The 24523-nt window shown below is 45.4% G+C and overlaps 1 protein-coding gene across 5 annotated transcripts in view; it reads right to left on the bottom strand.

The window, feature by feature from the left end:
* The window catches only part of NHSL2 (NHS like 2), a 100666-nt gene that overhangs the window by 28317 nt on the left and 47826 nt on the right, over positions 1–24523 (bottom strand). The window contains exon 1 of one of the 5 annotated variants that reach the window (XM_020804651.3): positions 20147–24074. The exons of the other annotated variants lie outside the window; for them this stretch is intronic. Coding sequence (XP_020660310.3) covers positions 20147–20189 — 43 coding nt within the window. The 5' untranslated portion in view covers positions 20190–24074. Of the gene's footprint in view, positions 1–20146; positions 24075–24523 lie in introns of those variants that run through there. 5 annotated transcript variants of the gene reach the window in all.

Below are 24523 nucleotides of genomic sequence, written 5' to 3'. Positions count from 1 at the left end.
CTTTACAGATCGTCCCGCTTTGCCTTGCATACCCCTCCTACCTCTGGCTGTTTTGCAGCACAAATAAAGCCTAGCCATTTTGCTTCATCGAAAACCACTCTGCAGGCAAAAAGAGGATTTCCGGTGGCTAACGGTTTCCTGCCTGTTTTTCTCCCCGTAAAGATAACGGCACAGGAATGGGATGGGGGGGGTGGAGAGCAGAGGCTGACACCCCACATGGGACACAGTCCGGTTCCTGGAATGAAGTCAGTCAAGCTTCAGTCTACAGGAGTCTAGAGAGATTTTGGACACCATGGAATGCCAACAAAAATCCCAATATCTGTGCTCATGTGTAAAGACCATGTCAAGCTTTAATGTTATTTATTTTCGTGAAACCACCCTGTGCCTCACAGATGTGCACCACATCGGAGACTGTGAGCCATAATTCTCAGTCTTTGCTATTCCAGATGTTTTGGACTTCACCTCCCAGAATCCTAGACCAGTGGCCAAGGATTATGGGAGCTGACGTCCAAAACATCTGGAAGAACAGAGGTTCAGGACATGGGACTAGAGGGACAAGACCAGTGGTTCTTAACCTTTTTGAAAGAAACGCCCCCTTGAGTCATTGAGGAAATTATCATCACCCCCCTCCCCGCGGTGATGCTTTCTTTCTTTCTTTCTTTCTTTCTTTCTTTCTTTCTTTCTTTCTTTCTTTCTTTCTTTCTTTCTTTCTTTCTTTCTTTCTTTCTTTCTTTATTTATTTATTTATTTATTTATTTATTTATTTATTTATTTATTTAAGACACTTAAATCCAATGACCCCTGAAAACAAAATTCAATTGCAAGAAAATGAAATGCCCCCCAAAAGTTGCAAGTGAATTTTAAGACACAAAAAGAAATATAAAAAGGGCATAAAAACAAACCGCAATGCAGGAACTAAAAATTTCAAGACGAAAACTCTGAAACTACATTAAGATTGGAGGAAAATATATATTCATGCACACTGTAAAAAGGCTGCAGCCATCTTCACAGTTTTGGCTTGCTCCAGCGCCCCCTTACTGCCCCCTTTCTGCTCCAGCGCCCCCACGCTGCCCCTTTTCGTTGTACCGCCCCCCTGAAAAATGAAATCGCCCCCTGGGGGGCATTATCGCCCACATTAAAAACCACTGGACAAGACAACAGTTAACCTGCCCTTTTGTGCAGTTTAGGAAGGGTGAACTCCTGGGCAATTCCCTTCCACCCACAAGTCTTTCCGAACTAGCTGGTGGGATCACGTTACACACATCAGACTGGTCATGCACGACCCATGTGTGACAAAAATGCAGCATTAGAGATTTTTCTTTACAGACCACTCTCCCTCCAGCAACGTAGCCAGGGCTGGCCCCAAAATGTTTCCCTGCCAGAGGCTTAGGGGCAAATGACACCCTCTCAAAGTCAATCTGCATAGGCTAGCCAAGTTATGAAAGACTTCTCAGTGCCTCGCCTTCCCCTGACAGCAAAAATCCGACCATTCTGCCAGATGGTGTAGGGCTGACTCTGATCTTCGCACAGGGGTCAGCAGCAATGAGAACTCAAAAGATCCACCAGCCAGAGACAAATGCAAAAATAATGACACTATAGAGGAACCAGCTGGCTGGGTAGCTCAGTGGAGAAGAACCAGCCTGGGTAGCCTTGGGCAAGCTGCACAGTCGCAGGGCACCCCCTAGAGGAAGGGAAGGGTAAACCTCTTCTGAGCATTCTCAATGTGGAAAACCCTGAAAAGGGTAGGTAGAAGTCAGAATTGGTTCGACAGCACACGATTCTTGTTGTTGTTGTTACAAAGAAGCCAGATGCAGAATATTGATTGACTGGGAGGTGGAGTCAGATACAAACTGTCATCCCGAACCACAAATCTCTGCACACCTGGTATTCATCTATATGTGGGCTAGTACAGACCAGAGAGCTTAACACAAAATTCCTAAAACAAGGATGAGGAACCTTTGCTCATCCAGGTGCTTTGGAGGACAGCTACCTTGGTCCCTTATCGTTCGCCATCCTGGCTGAAGTTCCGGGAGAAGATGGCCAAAACCTCAGGACCACCATCCCTGTTCTAAAACTGGACCCAACAGAGCTTCACAAAAACCTGGGCAAAGACAAGCAACTCCCAATGTGCCCACCGAGCAATGCTTTTTCACTTTACAAACAAAATAAGCTCAATCTTTGCAGTGCGGTCATTAAGAATCTTGGGTCTCAGGATCAATTTAGGGGCCAGCCACAAGTTGCCTGAGGTTTCGCCAGCACACCTCCTCTGCCTCCTCTCCAGATTCAAGAAACATTTCCCCCCCCCCTCCGCCACTATAGGCTGCCTCCCCTGAATCCCACAGTCCCCACGGCAAAAGATTCTGGAAGTTGTATTTTTTAAAAAACAACTTTCCCCATCTCTCCTTCTTACTGCCTTTCTCTGGTGCAAGCAGTCCAAAAGTTAGTGTTCAAATCTATTTATATACTGTACTGGAGAACAGAGTGCAAAGTCGTGATCATGAGACAACTTTTTAAAAATGTGTGACAACTTGTTCCCCTTTATTAGGGTTAGACAATTTCCAGCAGTCTTCATCCCCAGCAAGAGCAGGTCTTTCGTCAAGCTAATGACTCTTAACTGCATATCCCAGGATGGAAAATGCCCTGGAAAAGGGAGTTCACAACGTTATACCATTCCTGGGATACGCCGTCCACACACACCTGAATGACTGTTAGGACTGCAGCTAAGCTCAGACCTGCTGGAAAGAGCTTCAGCAGGCATGATCTCTAATGTCAAGGTCCTGCTCATTTGTTTGTTTTTAAAGTTTTGGCCCTCTGGCTAGCCCTTTATCCATTTCAACCCCACTGCCCGGAAGGGGGAGCCTTTCCTAGTGCAAAGATACAGGGAAGCCATGCTATGGGTTAAATGCATCAAAGCATCCTCTGCTTAGTGACCCAGTACCAGTGAGTAGCTAAGAGAGCATTTTGTTCTGCTCTGCACCCAAGAATGCCAGAATAGAAACAGTCAATAGGAGGTGATGGGGGGAGGTTTAGATGTGGGAACTATGATCTCTCCTATTTCTCTTACAGGCTGACATCCCGCCCCCCATCTTCAGTTCCAGATCCATTTGTCTCCCATTACAGGAAGGTCTTGGGACTGGCAGCCCCCACACGGGAGTAAGGCTACTGGAACGATGAGGTTTGCACCACCTTGCCGTCCAGAAGGAAATGTTCTTATACCTCCTGCGCCCACTTGCTGTTTGAATTCAGGTTACCATGGCAACCTGACATAATGGGAGACTTTCTCTCTCTTCCCCCCACCACACTTTAAATAATCTGACTTGTTGCCATGCCAACAGAGGGAGGGATCCAGCAGGAGAGATGCTCTGGCATCCCATCCCCCCCCCCATCCTCCCACATACAAACTGGCAGGCAGGCCCAAAAGGAAGCCAAGCCTCAGTTCCACCAAAGTAGAAGGAAAAGGTGGACCGGGATGAGGATCCACAGGGATGTTCTTGCTGGACCCTTCCGGATTGCCGAAGCCTTACCTGTTTGGAAACATCCAAAGCACAGAGATTCCTGCTTGTGTGTGTGTTTGCGCCCTACTCTGGCTGCACAGCGCACAGGTGAACAAACCATCTTCCCTCATTTCCCCTCCAGGATCTTGAGAGTCCACCTACAGCTCTTATCAAGGTGATCCACGCACCCTCACACACTTCTTGACCCCTGGCTTGGGTCCTCCAGATGCATCAGTCTCTAACTAGGATCATCCCCAGAGAAGCATGCTAGCTGGGGATGATAGGTCTTGCAGTGCAACTCAAATGGAAGGGCCCTGGCTGGGGAAGGCTGCTCTGCTTTGTGAGTCACGAACAGCCGCCATCTTCCCAGCGACGTTGCTAATAATGACCGGTTCCCTCTACAAACTATTCTAGCTGTTCCTTGAGGGAAAGGACCTTTAAAAAAAGGCAAACTTACTCCAAGCAAAGGCTGTACGCTGCTGCTAAACTGCCAAACACCACATGCAATGAATAAAAAGAGCAAGGTGACATATTTATTTGTTTATTTATTTTCGATACCACCTTTCACCCAGAGACCTACATTTAGTCTGCCTGGCGCAGGGCCTGTCTTGGGAGGTCCACCCCATCTCAAGCTGATTTCCCATTATTGTAAAAAAAAGGACACTGCCATGACACTTTCTGGGAGTTGCAGTGTCTCTGTCCTTTAGGCTCTATAGAAGGTGACTCCCCAAAACCTATAAGGCTCAGAAACCACAAGGGTAGCTTCCTTCTTGTACATTAACAACAGGAAGTAGGCCTGAGACAGGCATGGCATCCACAAGACAGGCCCTGCTCCAGGTGAGCAAAATATAGGTGTCTGAAGATATCTGTAGGTGTGAATCTGTGACCTGGAAATCCCAGAATTCTTCCTGGGGGTTTCTTGGAGGGATCTGGGAGTTGGAACTAAAAAATTGCAAATGGCACATCCATTGCTGCTAGTCAGTTTTATCCAAGGGTGAGTAAAATATAACCCTCCAAATATGGTTCTCAACAGCCCTTGCCTGCACAGTCTGTGGTAAGGAATGCTGGGAATCGCAGTCCGTCTGAAAGGCCGTACGTTGCCCACTCCAGGACAGCCAATGCTGTGCTAGATGGACAAACATCCAAGTCAGCTATCTATAGTCGTGTATGCATTTTCTTGGCCAATAGGCCCAAGAATCGTCCATCAGCACAGCCAGTTTTCATGCTGGCTGGAGAGTTCTGTAAATTCCAGCTCAAAAAAATAATGTTTCCTAAGCGGGGGTCCTATAACAGTTGGAAATATTTTGCTTGAACACTTGGTACATATCTACCATCACCAACCCCTGATATGTGGGACATAATGTCCATGTTTCAAACTTCAGGGACCACCAGAAAGTCTCAAAGTCATCCAATCGCCACCACGCCATCCTGAACACAGTGATCATCTCTGATTCAAGAAGCTAAGCAGAGTCAGGACCCATTAACAATTGGATGGGAGACCACCAAGAAATGCCAGGGCTCAGATCCCCACCTGAAATCCTAGACAGCCCCAGCTGCCAGCCCCATACTTGGCTAAATGGACCAAGTTCCTATGTCTCCTAAGTAACGGTCACACAGTACAAGGTATGCTGTAAATTCAGCCTCATAGATATTCCTTTTGGTCACCTTCGGGAGCAGGATGAGAGATGTTACCACCTGAAACATGGGTGGGGATGATAACACCAGGATGGCCGGAGTTTTCCATAGCATCCTCCTTGCTTATGGAGACAGAGGCACCACCTAGAGATTGGGAGCTACACAACCCAGCCCCCCTCGCAAACAGAGGAACTCGGCTTTGGCAAACAACGATGCAAAAAGCTGTCAAGTCAGGATGGATATTCCTGTTCCTGTAAGAAGGGGAGAACATTGCTGTCTCCATGGATACAGAATGTCTGGTCCACACCTGGTGTGAACAATCTTGCGAAGTACAACATGAAAGGCATCAAGTTCATTCTGGAGGGGCAGATGGCAGCAAAAATTGGGAAGGGTTGCTTAGGAGATATCAGCATAAATGGAGATTTAATTAGGGTGGCACAGCAGACAGAAAGAAGCAAAACCAACCTGGTGTGAGGCTATGGGATGCCACCTCCTCTCTGGCAAGACTTCTCTACACAACAAGCAAAAATCCTATCCATGAAGCTCCTCTCACCATTGCTGTTCCACACTGGTGGGGGCAAATCTCCCCTTTCTCCGTTTGTTCATCTGTCAGACAGTTGTCAAAAATGTAGACATCCCACGGAAGGGAAAATTCAGTGGCAGTTCTATTGGGGCTTACCTGCAGTTATCGATGAGTAAGTTATATTCGCTGTCCTTCTGCGAGCAGACAACGATTTTTCTCTTCAGGCAAGCTTTTCTTTACTGCTCTGGTTCCCAACCTTTTTTTAAAAAATTCTGACCCCCTTCTATAGCCAAGTAACTCGTGACACCCACCATCATTACGTTTGCACAAAAAGGCATTTTTAAGAGGAAAAGTCATCCCTCTTTAGAAAGCAAAGGCTTCTTTCTCCTCTCCAAGGGCCTGTTCCTCATACCTACACATATGCACAAATCTTAATATCTGACTCTGAAAGGTCAAGGAAGAAATTATTTAAGAAGGGCAACAACAGGTTTAAGGCAACCTTTGTCTCCCCCCCAAAAAAAACTTGTGCCCCCCCCCCAGTTGTGAAACATTACCTTAGTAACTGGTTGCCTGGGGGGGGGGTTCTTAACTGGATTATTGTAGTTTACTGCTTTGAATGTCTTTTTGCTATTCCTTTTGTTTACCCTCTTTTAATGTAGCAAGTCTTTGATGCTTTTTATTTATTTGTATACTCACTGTTTCAAAGTTTAAATGAGGTAAAGCCGCCTTGGGTCCTTTTTAAGAGGAAAGGCCAAGTAAAAATATGTTAAAGAAATAAATGAATAAGTCCTTGAATTATCTCCCCATCTCCATAAAATTAACATACGTTTTGACATCTGGCCAGTTACACCGTTTTGAGGAAGGGAACCTTAGGGTTGATATCGAGAGCCCTGGTTGGCAATGCAAAAATGATGGACAATGGCTTATGGTAGCCATTCAGGTCTCAAAGTGTTTTGAGTGCTACGTCAACGGTGGGCAACCAGCGTCTCTCCAGATGCTTGGGTGGCACCATTAATCCGCACAGCCTGTGACGAGGCATCATGGAAGCTCAGTTGCAACAGAATCTAGAGCAGTGGTCCCCAACCTTGGGCCTCCAGATGTTCTTGGATTTCAACTTCCAGAAATCCTGGCCAGCAGAGGTGGTGGAGAAGGCTTCTGGGAGTTGTAGTTCAAGAACATCTGGAGGCCCATGGTTGGGAACCACTGATCTAGAGGATCACAAGTGGCCCATCCCAATTTAGATTAAAATACAAGTGACTTCCAGGGAACTCAACCCGCTCATTCATCCACTACCCGTTTGTCCCTCAATAAACTCAGACGGCATCTACACACAAACAGGTACAGCAGTTTGACGCCACTTTAGCTGCTACAGTTCCATCCAATGGAACTCGAGGGGGTTTGCAGTTCAAGGCAATGCTTAGAATTCCCTTTTGTGGTTCTGCTACAGAACTTTTCTAAGCATTTTTGCACGACATACCCTGAGTTAACACTCTGTGTTACTGCTGTTCTGTTTTAGTGGGGCATTCTGGACATGCTAGGAAAAGTATGGCACTGAGATTTCTCTCTCTTGCATTTGCCTTAAGAGGAAATCTGCCCGGCAGCACTGATTATTGATAAGCTGATGTATGTGTTTTACTAAATGGCCTCAAGGAATAAGCCTCACGGCTTCTTTCCTACTTCTTTTCCTCTGGGATTACACAATGGATTGTGCAAGAGCCAAAAGGTGGGTCCTTTCCCCTTTCTTGGTGCATGCTGCACCTTAGTATTGCAGGCAGAGAAAGAAGGGAGGCCTCAAATCAGAATGAAAACTTTAAGCTTTACTTAATCTGTTTTGTCTGGCCTGTGATTCAAATGTTAAGACGGAGATGGATTAGAATGATGTACCTAAAATGCCCTCCACCAAGTCTTTCAATTCAGAGCTTATAAAATTTACTTTTTTGGAGTCACTCTTTGACTCCCCAGTTATACAGCTGGGAGATTCTACAAGTTAAATAGTTCCAAAAAGTAACTTCTCTTGATTCCGTGTGTAAACCATGCTAATGGCTTTAACGATTCTTAAATTATTTATTTATTTAAAACATTTTACCCTGCCTTTCGACTAAAAAAAGGACCCAAAGTGGATTACATAATTAAAAGCATAATATTAAAAACTAAAAATTATCCAAATATTAAAGAACAATTGATAGCATATTAAACAATGTGGATAGCTCATTGGTTTAGATCAGTGGTTCTTAACCTTTGTTACTCGGATGTTTTTGAACTGCAACTCCCAGAAACCCCAGCCAGCACAGTTGGTGGTAAAGGCTTCTGGGAGTTGCAGTCCAAAACTCCTGAGTAACCCAAGGTTAAGAACCAGTGGTTTAGATCTCTGACTGCAGAACCAGAAGTTGGGAATTTGATTTCCCACAGCCTTTTCGTAAACATGTTTACCCTGCCTTTCTCCTTAAAAAGGAACCAAGCTGGCTTACATCATTAAAACACTATTTAAAATAATAAAAACAGTAAATATAAATTTTTAAAAGGATCAAAAAAACCCACACTAAAAGAAGGGTAAACAAAATCAACACCAAAACACATTCAAACCAGTGAATCCTACACAATCCATTAAAAAAAAACCCACTTAGGCAGTCATTAAGGGAAAGTTTGCCTGAAGAGAAAGGTCTTCACCTGCTTGAGGAAGGACAGCAAAGATCAGGGCCTGTCTGGCCTCCAGTGGGAGGGAGTTCCAGAGTCTCTGGGAGCAGCCACAGAGAAGGCCCTCTCCTGTGTCCCCGCTGAGCACGCCTGTGAACGTGGTAGGACAAGCTTTCTAAAATAGAAAATGTTCCTGTGAATGCACCCCGAGTCATATGATCAAGACGCTCACTTTTTTCACAGAGCTTCCCGCTCTTGCATGTACGCTCATCTGCTTATAAATAGATTCCAGCCTTGCAGACCATACATATGTTGCCGTGAGACTGCATTTTGGTGGACACGTCTGCAGACCATTTTACAACACCACTCTTATATCAACCATGCCACCTCCCATTATGTTTCTGGACTGAATTCAAAGGGCTGATTCCTAACCACAAAACGCTTAAAACCATTTGAGTCCAGGATGTCTAAAAAACCACCACCTTCTCATCTACTCCTTTTTTTAAAAAAAGCCTGTTACATATCTCCATCACAGAGGCAACCAATACTGTAGGTGGCCAGGGCTTCGTCTGGAGCAGCACTCCAATAACTGTGTCACTGGACGGCACACAATTATAACAATAATTGTGTGCCGTCCAGTCAATCTGACTTAAGGCGATTATTTTCAGGATTTTCTGGGTAGGTAGTACTCAGAAGTGGTTAACCATTCCCAGGGGCAAATCTGTTACGAAATTAATGAAGTTGAAGTTTTGGGGCCCTTAATCCTGGAAGGGCCGCAGAAGCTACTTTAGTATACATTTTTTTAAAAACGGTGGTGATCTGTCATCGAACAACCCCATTGAACAAGATCACAGTGGTTACTCAGACCTTGTTGCTGGTTGTAAAGTCCCCCCCCCCAATAACAGTTCAAGCTTCAGGACAACAAAAATATAGGTCTCCCACTGACCATCACCTTCTTGTGGGGGGTATCCTGGGACTTTGCAGCTTGCCCAACGCCACTAAGGCTGCCACTTCTGAAATATCCAGTAGGAAATTGAATTCACAACCTCTACTAACCCACTGAGCTGTCCAGCCAGCACAACCCAACAAGGCAAACATATTCCTAAAGACTACATTTCCCAAAATCCCTGAATCAGCATGGTCATATTTGTTCCCAAAGCTTTGGAATCTTCTGTTTCTGTTCCTACAGCTCCCAAAATTCCCTAGCCAGCATGACCAGTAGCCATATTAGTTGGGGGCTATAGAGGTTGCAGTAAAAAATGGGGTAGAATGGGGTGGGGTAGGAGGGAAAGACCTCTTCCATGCTCGGGTTTCAGCCCTGGTGATGGGTTCATCAATCACGTATCTAGAAATGTAGGTAATTCTGTATCTTGACATTCTGCTATAAATGGCACTCAAGACAGCCAATAATAAAAATAAAATAAATATATAAGATGAAGTATAAAATTATGTTCAAAATGGAAAGTGCAAAGCATTAAAAACATCACCAAGTGAATTCATAACGAAAACAACTACAGCAGCAGCAGCTAAAATATTAGAAAAGAAAAGCTAAAATTATTTTTAAAATAAACAGCCTAAACCTATTTCAAAAACTAACAAATCACTGCAAAGACCAACAAACAGATCAACAACCCTAGTCATGGTTTTCCAGTGAAAGGCAGAAAATGTTTGTCTCATCGCACCAGCGGGGAGTTCCAGAGACTAAGTGGGAGCAGATACCTAGAAGGCCCCGTCTTCCTGTTTATAACAAATGTACATACAGAAGGCTCCAAATCCAGAGCCTTCTCCTTAACCCGCCTTTCTACTTTGGTGGGGAAGAAAAAGGTTCAACAGGAAAGTGCTGAGGATGAGTACAGGCTAAAACTCTGGAAAGCAGCTGCCATTCAGAGCGGCTGGTCCGGTCGACTGAGAGTCTACTCTTGTACTATAAGACAAATACAGATCTTAGAAAACTTAAGGTGCTGTCAGCTTCCCTTCTTTCCAAAGGTGCAAAAGAAGTCAGTTTCTCTGCAAGTTTTCAGAACCTGTCATTTAATGTATTTTTAAATCATGTAATCACCCAAGTTCTCTGGGAGGTATACACATTTTTTTAAAAAACACAACTGACAGGAGCAATGAAAGGAGTCAGATTAAAAACATGAACAAAAGAGCAAGCCAAACGAGAATCAAACAAGATGCATAACCCCCCCACCCCCCCAAAAAAAAAACCAAGATCAAACCACCAGCAGCACATTATATAACCAGCAGGAGGTATAACACAGCACAAAGATCTCTGGGAAGCCGACGACGCCATTCCTAGAATGCTTGGGGAAAGACATGAGGGTTTCACCTGGTGCCAAAAGGAACAGCAGCAACTTGATCCCATTCCAGAAAACCTCTGGTTGGCGTAGCTGATGGTACCAAGGAACTCCACCCTCTGGTAGATCTTTCCCCATTGCAAGGAAACCGCAGTGTTGCAAATATAGCTTGTGAAACGGGAACTGGGAGGGACGGGGAGCCATTCTGACCAACAGACGGGGAGCAAAGCAAGGGGCGGTGGGGTGGCAACGCTTTCATCCAAGTCCCCAATGGGACAGAGGTGGTCTTTTCTCGCTGTCACATTTCAATCGGCAAAGGTCATCAGATGATCCTCGGGCTGGAAATGCAAACGCTGAGACACCTGGCCCTTGGGAAACATCTGCCTCGTGCAAAACTCTGAAAAGCCACTGTCAAGACTGTGCCAAGGGGTGCCACTGTGGTCAGCATCGCCGGACACGTACCATGGTCCTGGCTAGAATGGGTGGGCTCTACTTTCACTTTTTTCCTGTGCATTTCCACTCACGTGGTGGTGCTGTGGGTTAAACCGCAGAAGCCTCCGTGCTGCAAGGTCAGAAGACCTGCAGTCGTAAGATCGAATCCACGTGACGGACTGAGCCCCCGTCGCTTGTCCCAGCTCCCGTCAACCTAGCGGTTCAAAAGCATGCAAAATGCAAACATAGAAGAGATAAATAGGTACCACCTCAGTGGGAAGGTAAACGGCGTTCTGTGTCTAGTCACACTGGCCACGTGACCATGGAAGATTGTCTGCGGACAAACACTAGCTCTATACGTTGGAAACAGAGATGAGATTAGTCACGCCCTTTTTTCCCTCACCAACTGGCACTTACAGTCAATAACTCATTCTGAAACATTAGTAGAAGAATAAAATCGTGGTAATCATTACTTACAATTGAACAAATCACACACCAAACTTACAGACTTCAGCATATTCCTTGCTTCTAGCAGATTCGGGAGATGTGGGAAATATGGAGCAGAGAGGCAGGGCTCTCTTCGAATTCAAAGGGAGGAGGGGACAATATTCAGGGATGTGGTGGTGCTATGGGTTAAACCGCAGAAGCCTCTGTGCTTCAGGGTCAGAAGACCAGCAGTCGTAAGATCGAATCCACGGGACGGAGTGAGCTAGCCGTATGAAAGCATGTAAACGTGAGTAAATAAATAAGTACCACCTCAGTGGGAAGGTAACAGCGTTCCGTGTCTAGTTGCACTGGCCATGTGACCACAGAAACTGTCTTCAGACAAACGCTGGCTCCAGGGCTTGGAAACGGGGATGAGCACTGCATCCTAGAGTTGGACTCGACTGGACTAAATGTCAAGGGGAACCTTTATCTCTGGGCAGTGGTCCCCAACCTTGGGCCTCCAAATGTTCTTGGACTTCAACTCCCAGAAATCCCGGCCAGCAGAAGTGGTGGCAAATGCTTCTGGGAGTTGTAGTCCAAGAACATCTGGAGGCCCAAGGTTGGGGACCACTGCTTTAGGGGACAATAAGTCTGGGTAGACTGACAGTCAGTCACTCTAGCCCAGAAATGTCCCTCCCAGCCACACCTTCTCTAGGCAGCATGCGAGGTTGCAACAGTGCATTGGGGTCGAGAGGGCAAAAGGGCTAAGCAACAGCAGCCAGCAAAACTGGCAAAGAGTTAGCATATTCAACAAAGTGGCAGAGCTTGGAATATATATAGGGGTGGTGCTCATCCCCGTTTCCAAGCCACAGAGCCAGCATTTTGTCCGAAGACAATCTTCCGTGGTCACATGGCCAGTGCGACTCAGACACGGAACGCTGTTAGCTTCCCACCAAGGTGGTCCCTCTTGGCAGGTTTCCATAGAAAGTGTCCAAACCCCTGCCCTGAAACCTGGAAGATTATTCTTCTACCAGAAGTGCAAAGCAAAATCATAAAAAAAAAAAGAAAAGCTAATCTTTGAAGCAACACACGGAGGAAGTGCTGGGAGGGCAAAAAGCAAGGGAAGACCAAACTTATCAGCACTTCCTGAATAAACAGCTTCCATTCTCTCCTTCTCTCGCCTGAAATGGCTAAGGAAAGCAGCCACACTGAGAGAATGAACATTCTCCCTTTCCATCCAAGGTATACCTTTCTTTGGTAGATGTTACATCACCTTGCCAACAAAAGTCCGAATAGTCAAAGCTATGGTTTTTCCTGTCGTGATGTATGGAAGTGAGAGCTGGACCATAAAGAAAGCAGACCGCTGAAGAATTGATGCCTTTGAAGTGTGGTGCTGGAGGAGACTCTTGAGAGTCCCCTGGACTGCAAGGAGAACAAACCTGTCCATTCTGAAGGAAATCAACCCTGAGTGCTCACTGGAAGGACAGATCCTGAAGCTGAGGCTCCAAGACTTTGGCCATCTGATGAGAAGAGAAGACTCCCTGGAAAAGACCCTGATGTTGAGAAAGTATGAAGGCAAGAGGAGAAGGGGACGACAGAGGATGAGATGGCTGGACAGGGTCATCGAAGCAACCAACATGAATTTGACACAACTACGGGAGGCAGTGGAAGATAGGAGGGCCTGGCGTGCTCTGGTCCATGGAGTCACGACGAGTCAAACATGACTAAACGACTAAATGACGACGACAACCATACTTTCCACAAGAATGGGTACCCAACAGCTTGCTAGCAGAAAGGATGCACAGCTATGAATGGACTACGAGCATGTGCATATATTAAGGATGACAATCCCCATTAAAGACTCGGATGAAGATCTGCAAATTTTCCGTTGCATCCCTGATGAGGAATTTTGTTTCATTCTCAACAAAAGGACAAGGGCAGCAATATTGTGCAAACAATGGAAGTAATGTTTTAATGCTAATTGTACTAAATAACAATACCTGCTGCTTTGTTGTAGGAAACGTTCAGGAACAGCAACCCTATTTCATCAAGTTCGTCAATAACAGGTTTTGGGAAAATTATATGGCAGGAAAAATTAAATATGGAGTTTGGCTGGGAAATATAGAACATGTAAAATGCAAGAAGCTGGAATTCAAAATATATTATACTGCCCAAAGATGTTATTAAGGAAGTTAGTCCAAGGGGGGCATTTTCTTGGCTACAAGTTATCTTGGCAGGTAGCTGATTCCAATCACAGCTGTCTAGACAAGTCGGCATCCCTTATCCATGGGAATGCCAAAGTTCAGCATCACACGTGTATAAAAATAGAGATTTCCATTATGTTTCGGTGGACATCTCCAAAACACACAGCCACCTCATTTTTACAAACTGGGGAGACATCTCTGGGTGGGAATTATCTAATTCTGTGTTACCTATTTGCAAATGTTCTTGCTTATGCTTTGATAGAATTGTTTTTAATAATAATTTGTACTGCAATCGAGTTTGTTTTTAAGTGGCTGAACAAGAGTTATCTATGATAACTCTTGTTACTAGAGAGAACTTGTTTACTTAGTATTTTGGAGTCATAAGCTTCACCTATATGATGCCTAAACAGAAGCTCTGATTTTAATAGAACTAAAGTTTCTTTTCTAACACAGAAGTCTTATTTACACACATGAACTAGAAAATATGTAATAGAAGGCTGTAATTTTGAAAGTATATATGTACTCATGTAATCTTTACATCTCTTCCAAGTATGTTTTACATTTTTGGTTTTTAGTTACTTAGTTGCTTGTTTGCTAAATAAACCTTTTAAAGAAGAAAATGATTCATTTTTGAACTTTTAAGACAAAATGATTACAAGGTATCCAGGCTGACTGCCGAAGAATTAATGCTTTTGAATTGTGGTGCTGGAGGAGGCTCTTGAGAGTCCCCTGGACTGCAGGGAGAACAAACCTATCAATTCTAAAGGAAATCAACCCTGAGTGCTCACTGGAAGGACAGATCCTGAAGCTGAGGCTCCAGTACTTTGGCCATCTAATGAGAAGAAAAGACTCCCTGGGAAAGACCCTGATGTCGGGAAAGTGTGACGGCAGGAGGAGAAGGGGACAACAGAGGTCAAGATGGTTGGACAGTGTCATTGAAGAAACCAACATGAATTTGGCCCAACTCAGGTAGGCAGTGGAAGACAGGAAGGCCTGGCGTGCTCTGGTCCATGGGGTCACAAAGAGTCGGACACGACTAAATGACTAAACAACAACAACATTCCAGGAATGAAGATGTAAAACAAACATAACAAGGTACAATATCTTCTGAGGCCACAAATAAATTCCTTTTCAGATGTGTAAAAGGACACAAATCTATGGGTCATCCATAAGGAGCCTGTTGATTAGGAACTTTATAGGAGAACTATGAGAGATTTTCCCCATGAAAACTGACAAGTTGCGACAGCCTCAATCAATGAGGGCGAAGAATTTAAAGAGCACTTTTGACGCCTGTAACACAGAGGGTGGATGGCTTCATCGAACTCTATTGGAATAGCAGGCCAAGGGCTCGGGTGGGGGGGAACATGGCTGGAGGCCAAGAAGGTCAATCTGCTGGGAGCATCTGTGAGCCACAACTGCAGTGAGACCCAGTGGGAAAGGCCAAGCAGCCACTGAGTCTCAGCACGAGGTGTTATGGCTTAGGTGCACACCACCTGGAGGTGTGAAGCAAGGCAGACTGGGCATCACAGAACGGTGCTAGCCACCTGCCTTAGCACCCGCTGGTTCCTGCAGAACAGGGCCTGCCCGTGGCACCCACACAAGGGTGAAGGCTGTTCTTCCCCGCAGTTGCTAAGCAACCCATCCTCCTGCCCTCGGGATCTCTGTGCTTCAGGCCTGTCCCCATTACATCACAAACCTTCATTGTGGTATTATCGGGGTGAGGGGAAGGGGCTCTGCGCCTGGCTGAATTTCCTTGGCAAGGTTAAATAAACCACAACTCAATAAAAAAAAATTTAAAAAAGAAACACCAACAGCCACTGTGTAGAATAGTCTGACTCCTGGATGCCTTTTGAAAAACACACAGATCTGGGTCAGCTTTGCTTTGGCCTCTGGTCAGCACATCGGTCACCGGCTCCCCAGCCCTCTTGAACCCCACCCCACCCCATCACAGTTGATGCCAATTAAAGGTTCTGCTTTTGTTTTGACACCTTTTCTGAAGGTTTCCTTAGAAACGTTTCCTGGTGGCTTTAAATCAGGGTGGGTGGCCTCGGATTAATTCCACAAACCATTTCCCCTTCTGCCGACATGGATCTCTTTTCCTTTGCCGCCACCCCCCCCCCCACTGCAAAACAGCCCAGAAGGAAAGAGGTCTGCAGAAAGAGAGAAAGATAAAAGCAGGTGGCCTGAGCCACAAATGGCCTACCACTTCAGACAACTTATCCCCAAAGGAAGGTCGCCAACAACAACAAGAACAACAACAACAAAGTTTTTCTGACGGAATTGAACTGTAGACCTCATGGCACCATATTGTCACTGGATCCATCCTTTGCTTTTTGCTGCTGCTGTTTTTGTTATGTGTCATCAAGTCGCTCCCAATTTATGAATGAGCCATCTCCAAAATGCTGTCTATTCAACTGCCCTGCTCAGCTTTTGTAGACTCAAGATTGTGGTTTCTTCAGGGAGTCCGTTCATCTCATATTTGGTCTTTCTCTTTTCCTACTGCCATCCACCTTTTCTAGCATGATTATCTTTTAAAGCGAATCCTGCCTTCTCATGATACACCTAAATTAGGACAGCTTCAGCTTCAACATATTTTTTTCAGCATTCACAAATAGTTCAGGTTTGATTTGATCTAGGGCCCACTTGTTTGTCTCTCTGCCAGTTCAGGATATTCTCAAAGCTCTCCTCCAGCATCACGTCTGAATTTTTTTTCCTGTTAGCTTATTTATTTACCACCTATCCTAATGAATAATTCTGCAGAACTCAAAATAAAGATATTGCCCCCTGTGAATTTATTATGATTTAAATGCTTCCCCCTGTTAGTTACATTAGATTGTCCAGTTCATTAGCCACAGGAACATACAAGTATGTGTCCATCTATGCACCCATGCACTGAAAGAGTGCACTGAAAGAGCTGCTTTCTGCCTCCTTGGCTTTTCTCCACATTCAACAGTTATGGTTTTCATTCAAGGGTATCTTAAAAATCTAGATTAGCAGGATTACAAGTACCATCATCTCCAGGATGCTTTGAACACTGGAAAAATATTTGTATTTTGCCAGGGCAACATCCAATTTATACCCTTTATTCAGTAAGCTTTATACCATTTATCTCCCCGATACTGAAGAAAAGATATCTGTTTTTATCTTATCTAAACCTAAACCCTTTGATGGGCATGCCTTGTATTGCTGAACAGAACACCAATTGTACCAATTACTTCCTATCTCCCCATCACAGTCAAACTCCCACCTGCCCTGATGCTCTCAAATACAAGCATCACCGTGCAAGACTTTCTGTATTAAACCATCCTCCTAGCAACAGCATGAGTGTCTAGGACTTCACTTTATTCAGAGAAATCCTGCTAATCTTATGACTTCAACGACCTCCAGAATTTTTTTTTTTAAGCAACCTCTCTAAAAATCACATGGCACAGCTGCCAAAAGAAAATCAAGCCTTAAGAAACAGTAGGGGTTCTTTTAAAGAGGCTGCAATGCATTTTTCCGGAGGTAAGCAGAAAAGCTATCAGGGGGTGCTGACAGGAGGACACAGGAAGTGCTATGGGAACGCTTGACTGCAACCATTAGACTTTACTGCTGCTCTCCTTACCCCTCCCCACCCTCCCCCAATCCAGACACCTTTGTTCCAAAGCGCCAAACACAATTCAAGGAAATTGCCTAGAAGTCAGAGTTGGAGGATGGAGCCCAGTGGCCGAGTTTTGGAGGTGAGGTCAGACGCTCAAAGACAATTCTTGAGGTTGGAGGTTCTGCCATAATGACCTCGGCGGTGCAGATGGAATCTATTCCACCGAGATGCAAGCTTAGAAAACAGCAACAAGACACAGCCCTCCACCAAGACAGGACAGGATCACCACAGGGTTGTGTGTGGTTGCTGCGGGGAGGGGGGGAAGGTCACATAGGAAGAGAAGGTTTAAGGGAAGAGGAACCCACAAGGAACACTGCTCTGTCTGCGTGCAACATACCGTATTTTTCGCACCATAAGACGCACTTCCCCCCCACAAAACAGGGGGGTGGAAAGTCTGTGTGTCTTATGGAGCGAAGAAAACAGATTATATTTTCCTGTTTTCTTCTCCTAAAAAATTGGTGCGTCTTATGGAAAGGTGCGTCTTATGGAGCGAAAAATACGGTAATTAATTTTCTTTCACACTTCGCAGTGGGATACAATTCATATATAGAATAGCAATGGTAGCACAGTTCAACTCCCTCAGCCAGTCCCAAGCCCGATGGAGATCACATATCCCATCCCTTGACATTGTGGTGAGGTGATGGGACTTATAGTCCAACATGTCTCAGACTGGGACATGCCGCCAACTGTTTAACCGCCTTGCCTCCCTCACCAGCTGGCAGAGTTGAAGGAAGGGGCAGAACAAATCTAAACAGATTTAGTCAGACGAAGAAGGCTCGACCATTACGGACACAAGAATCACCTCAGGATTTTACCATGTGGCGCGAACTATGATCGCAAAGGGGAAAAAAAGTGTGGAAGATATTTTTAAACACAAGTGCTGCGTCAAAAAATCTTTGTTGAACTGCAGTTGATAGCTTAGTCGTTTAGATCTCTGGCTGCAGAGCCGGGTGGCTGGGAGTTCAATTCCCCCGCGGTGCCTTCTTGACAGGGGCTGAATTTGATGATCCAGAGGGTCCCTTCCAGCTCTGCCGTTCTGAGCTCACTATTACTGTCATGACATGCTGTCAGGTTGCTTCTGATTTATAGCATCCCTATGAATTAGTGCTCAGGTCTTGTAAACTAAATTAGAAACCTAGCTGAAGTCAAACTTATTTTCAGCTCTATACGTGAAACACATGTATACACACAGACTCATAATGTCACTCAGTGATCTACAAGGGCAGAAAAATCCAAATCCGAAGCTTTTGAGCGGAGCAAAGAGTCACTCTCTCCCCTAGGCCAAACTTGCCTCTTTCAACCTCCTGCTTCTTAGTAAACAGTATGTGTTTCCATAACAGCCACTACTGGCCCATCTGGCTAGCCCTTACCTCAAACTCCTAGGTATGCAAGCTGATTTCAAAAACCACAACTTTTTGCATGATTTCAAAGGCACTTCTGAATAAACATTTGTGTTTACCTACACTAATTATTTTTTAAAAGCCTTTTGGAAGCCTTTTTAAAATCACTTGTTACGAAAGCTGCAGATGGAAGAAAAACCTGACTGAGGCGGCTTTTGCTCGCTCTCTTTTTACATAAGAAGGAATTAATCATGGACTCGTGGACTGGGAGGGGACTGGTTCCCCCCTTCCCTCCCTTTCCATGAGCTGCCTATGGAATGTGTCTTCCTGCCACACATATGCCTTGTCTAGAAGCAAATGGGAAACAGTGGGGTTGGTTTTCTTGCTTCAGGGCTACAGTCTGCTCTTACTTACTCATGTGGGCAGGTAACTGCTGGGAGCCTTTGGCCCTCCAGATATGTTGTCCTATGACTCCCAACTGCCCTACCCAAGGGTAAGAGGAGCTTTCTTCCTTTTCTAAAGAGTAGAGCTCTTCCACCACATGCAGAAGGCCCCCCGGAGTTCGTCCAGATAAGACTGGAAAAAAACTTCTTTCTCAAACCGCAGAGGGCCTTTTCCAACCAAACTGGTAGCTCCACTGGGTCATGGTGCTTGGATGATGGGAGTTGTAGTCCTGCACATCTACAGGGCACCAGCTCAGGGTGAGATGAGATGCAGTAGTAAGCTAGTGTCTGCCTGGATATGTTGTTGTTTCCTGTGTGCCTCGCTCAGAGCTTGCCTGCAATATGCAAGACCAAGGCTGTCAATCAGAAATACCTGGCTGTGGCATTACAAGTCCCATCTTCCACAGCCAGAGTGGGCAAAGGTGAGGCACAATGGGAACTGCAGCTCAAGAAACACCGGTGTTGTGTTTCAATGCCATACTAGGACTGGGACAATTCCGGCTCGCCTCCACCCTGAGCTCCAGGAGGGAGAGGCTGGGTCACCTTGAAGCAGTTTTGGCCTCTCTCAGCCTGACTTCCCTCACAGGGTGAAGGGTGAGGATAAAGCCAGGGAGAAGACGGCCACCTTGAGTTCAATGGAAGAAAGGAAGGGTCCTACGCTTTCCGTTATTTCGATGTGTTGTCAATTTGCCCCTGACTTAGGGTGGTCTTGTGACTTAGAAACCTCCAATATATCCTAGCATCAACAAAGCGATGATGCAAAATAATGCTGAGGTACCAATTACATACATAAATAAAGACATCTGGAGGGGCACACATTCCCCAGGCTGGCAAATCCTCCTCGCACACGCTTCTGCTTGGGGCCCCCGAAGCAATCCGTTAGGGCCGGAAACCTTGGAGATGCACCAGGCTGAAGAAGGCGAGACCAGGGTGCAACGGGACCTTTGGCAATTTCCACCCCAGCATCTCCTGGGAGCAGCCGCGTCCCCACGGCCTCATGCGCTCCTATCATCAACCCCCTTCTCATGCCTTGCAGCCACGTTGTGACCCACCCTCCTGCCACACGAGTGCGCCTTACCTGTCTTGTGCCATGGCATAAGCAAGGACCCTACCCTCTCCATCCGCCACGGCTGGCCCTCGCATGGGGGCACTGATGACCTCAAAGTGTCCTCACCCGCCTCTGCGCTAGGAACTCCAGCACACAGATGCCTTCGCAGCTCCCTATGCTGGGAGGAGAGGATCCTGCTGTGTTTTTTAAATATATCCCAGGACCAAATGCAGGAGCAAAATATCTGCAGAGCAACCGCTGTTCTCGGTGGGTTGCCTGGCCATCTCAGGACTGGGAATGGAGGGAGAGGGAGTTGCCCCTTTTGTTCTGAGTCCTTACTCTGGCCTCCAGCCCTCCTGGAAGTCAACTTCCTCTCCCACTTTCTCCTGCCCCCCCCCTCAACAGGGAGAGGAAATCACCAGGAATTGGCTGTTTAAGTCAACTCCTGCTGGCCCATTGTCACTAGCCGGTCCCCCTTCTTCCTTCCTATCTAGAAGGTGGTGAGAACAGAAAGAATGAGCCTATGCATTTGCAGATCTCAGGAAAGCACCACTGAAAAGACTGGAAAAAAAAGGAATGTGCTTGCCCACATTCCACTTTAGAAACATTAGGAAAACGGCTCCAAGCTTGGGCAGATCTTGGTTCAAAAGGATGCTCCATTTAGGAGGTGATGGGGCACAGTAAACAAAGCTCTCTCCTACCTCACAACTGGGAGCTGTGACCCACACACAGAGTTCACATTCCCTGCATACTACAAAAATGGATCTTCCGAGCATGTACCAAATAATCTGCGCTGCAAGAAAGAGGCAGATAGCACAGCCGTTTTTATTCTCCCCTTGTCTTTTCTAGATCTATATACAGATTGCTACTCTCAGACTCTTCTTTCTTCCTGCTCTCTCTCTCTGTAGTCGTTTTGCCTTGGTTAGAAAAATGGCTATTAGTAAACCTGCATTAACAGAAACCAGCTCTAAGCAATGGATCACCTACTTAAACAAACAGGACATTTTCCTTTGCTGTAAGATGCCAATAAATCTGACAAATATTTTTGAAAGTTTGTTTACTGCAAAAGATCTCTGAAATAGCTCAGGCTCGTGAACTTTGCATGGATGCTACTGAACTCTCATCTTTGTAATGCTGATCTAATTATACCTCAAAATCATTTCCCCCAGGGCACAGACACCTAAACTGTGCACATGTGAAAGATATTCCAAAAGTATGTGTAAGAGAAAGGGTCAAACGTTCATAATAATTTTAAAAGATTTTTTATCAGCTTAAACAATATTTAATGTTCATAACACACTACATTAATTTTACATGATTTTACTAAGTGTTGCATTTATCTTACAATTTTAATTTATACACTACTTTTTTGTAAAAAAAAGGGGATTGGATGATGCTAAAAAGGACACTAATGGTGCAGTAGTTAAAAGTACTGAAGCCCAGACTCTTCTTATCAGTTCGATCCGGATGGGTTCAGGTAGCTGACTCAAAGTTGACTCATCCTTCCATCCCTCTAAGGCTAAAGGAATACCCAAACCACGGGGTGGGGAGGGGAGATATCTAGCCTGCATAATTAACTTGCAAACCTCCCAGAGAGTGACTCAACTTCCAGACACCCAGAGAGTGCTGTAAGCGCTAAGCAACACACTTTTGGTATCAAAACGTTTGGGAATCACTGTCCCAGACCCCCAGCTAGAATCATTGACTTTCAACAGTTATAAGTATTTACAATAACCTTCTGCAAAGCAAGTCAGATAAATAAACTTCAACATCCCTTTCCTCTGGTCATGATCCAGGTCGTTATAAATACTCGCTCCAGAAGATACAGCACATACATTTCACAAAGATGAAACTGATTCCGCACCATAAATAGCTGGAATAGAGGTCTTTCTCCAGGTAAAAGTGGGTTTTTAAAACAACACAAGTTCTGTTTTCCAAAGCATTGCAACCAGGCCTCCTCCTTTAGGACAGGGGATCAGAAAAATTAAATACATGTTGCACACACTGGGTGCAGGATTCTGGGAACTGTAGACCATAAGCAATGTAAATGGAACTATGTATCACAAAAATTGTGGGGTTTTTTTGGGGGGGGGAGAGTGGACCGTTGGTCCAGATAGGCGGGATAAAAATCAAATAAATAAATAAAATAAATTTAAAGAAAGATGCTGGAAGAAGGAAGAGATCCTTAATCCAGGTTCCCGCTAACCTGGTGGCCCCTCTGTGTCAAGCGACAAATTCCATCAACCCGGTCAGCACGCTTAAAGATGATACATCATAGGAGATACAGACCCAAATTTACAGAGGGTGCAAAAGTGTGGAAGGCTAGTCTGACCCTCTCCCCAGCCCCTATTACTCAGTGCCATACCCTGCCCATCCATGAGTATCTTTCAAACTTTTCCTGGGGATTCTAGCTGTGCCTTTAACTCCCAGAGAAAGGCAAACATTACTAGAGATGTGATTTGGGAAAATGAAAAGAGATGGGAGGGGAAAGGGTTGAGTACCTCTTATCCTGACTCTACCCTATTCAAAATCTTCTTCCTCCTTCCATTCACCCAGATTTTTTATAAACTAAAACTAAAGGCACATACATTTTGCATACAAGCTGCAGCGCAATGCCACCCACCAAAGGAAAAACAAATGCATAATTGCATATGTACAGTAATCTCTTACAGGGCAGCTCCAAAAGGATACTGTGAATTGCACTGAAAGAAAAAAATGTTCATGCTATATTTGGAAAATATCATGTATCAGATAAACTCCCAACCCCTAGTCAAGCCCTCTGGTGAGCATGGCCGGGAGATACCTTTCTGGGCTGGGGCGACTGTCAATCAATTCAGCAGTTACCAATTGTTCCTTTCCTGCCTCTGATTTTGAACAGAGCCACACCTCTCTGTTTAAGTGTCTTTTTCCCTCTCTTTTTAGTCTGTAGTTCGTTAGTAGTTACAGTTAGTGCAGTGAGAATGTAGTCTGCAGGAGTCCGAAGGAAGCAGTCAGCAATCAGTCTGTTGAGGCCTGCTGCTTTACATTTTTGTACAGCATGCTGTTTTTTAATCTGTTCAGCTGTGAGTAAATGGAATGTTTTTATTCTTTCTCTTACCAATTCCTCAGAATTATGGAGACTGTAAGTGCCAGTTGATAAGAACAAAGGGGTGGTCTACTCTGGGAAGACTTGAAACTAATTTTGGTTTGTAAGTCCTTGCACTTCTGCTGCCTAGCTGGAGGAGTAACACTACAACAAGACATGGGAGAGAGGGGCTAGCCTACAATCTTCTAGTTGTTTTTGGACTCCAGCCAGCATGGCTTATGATCATAACTGGTGCCAATGAAGTTCAACTGCCTCTGGAAGGATGTTGGTTGCTGAGCCTTCTTCTATAATGTGTCAGTTTCATCAGTCATTCCTTTGGATTAATCCAGTAAGGCCACCACTCCAGCAACTGCCAGCCAAAGACGCCTCATGAGCACAATCGCATCCCATGCCAGCCTGCTCATGTCCTAAAATATGAGGGAGAGCCCCCTTCCCATATCCCAGTTAGGGAACAGATATGATTTATGTGACCAAGAGAAAGGGCCCTAGAAGTGGCCATACTTAAATTGTGAATTCTTTTCCTTGGGAACTCAGTTTGGCATCGTCTTTAGATAATATTTCATATCGCCTGATGAACAACTTTTGGACTACAGGTCCCATAATCCATTGGCCACGCTGGCTGACAGATTCTGGGAATCATAGTCCAAAAGCCTCAACCCATCCTTTTCTGGTATTTCATTGTATGCTTTTGTTCAGGTGAGATTAATTACGAGATCCACCCTGCCAGTGAGTTTCGCCAGTGAGTTTCCATGGCCAAGTGTGGATTCGAATCCTGGTCTCGAGTCCTAGTCCTGCCTCTGAGAGGGCGTTCACCACAGGCAGCAGGGCTGGGAACCGCTGAACACCTGCTCATTGAACTAACAAACCAGCACTTCATGCCCATCTCTAACAATAACGTATGGCGGTCTAAGGTAAAGGTAAAGGTAAAGGTTCCCCTTGACAATTTTTGTCTAGTCGTGTTCGACTCTAGGGGGCGGTGCTCATCCCCGTTTCCAAGCCATAGAGCCAGCGTTTTGTCCGAAGACAATCTTCCGTGGTCACATGGCCAGTGCGACTTAGACACGGAACGCTGTTACCTTCCCACCGAGGTGGTCCCTATTTATCTACTTGCATTTGCATGCTTTCGAACCGCTAGGTTGGCGGGAGCTGGGACAAAGCGACGGGAGCTCACTCCGTCGCGTGGATTCGATCTTATGACTGCTTGGTCTTCTGACCCTGCAGCACAGGCTTCTGCGGTTTAGCCCACAGCGCCACCACGTCCCTGTATAAATGTTGTAATCATCTGCAATTATTACATTCCAACTACAGTGGTGCCTCGTATA

This window comes from Pogona vitticeps, chromosome 11, assembly GCF_051106095.1.
Source record: "Pogona vitticeps strain Pit_001003342236 chromosome 11, PviZW2.1, whole genome shotgun sequence".
NCBI classification, from domain to species: Eukaryota; Metazoa; Chordata; class Lepidosauria; order Squamata; family Agamidae; genus Pogona; species Pogona vitticeps.
Note: the sequence above shows the minus strand (reverse complement) of the source record. Positions and strands in the feature narration are given on the sequence as shown.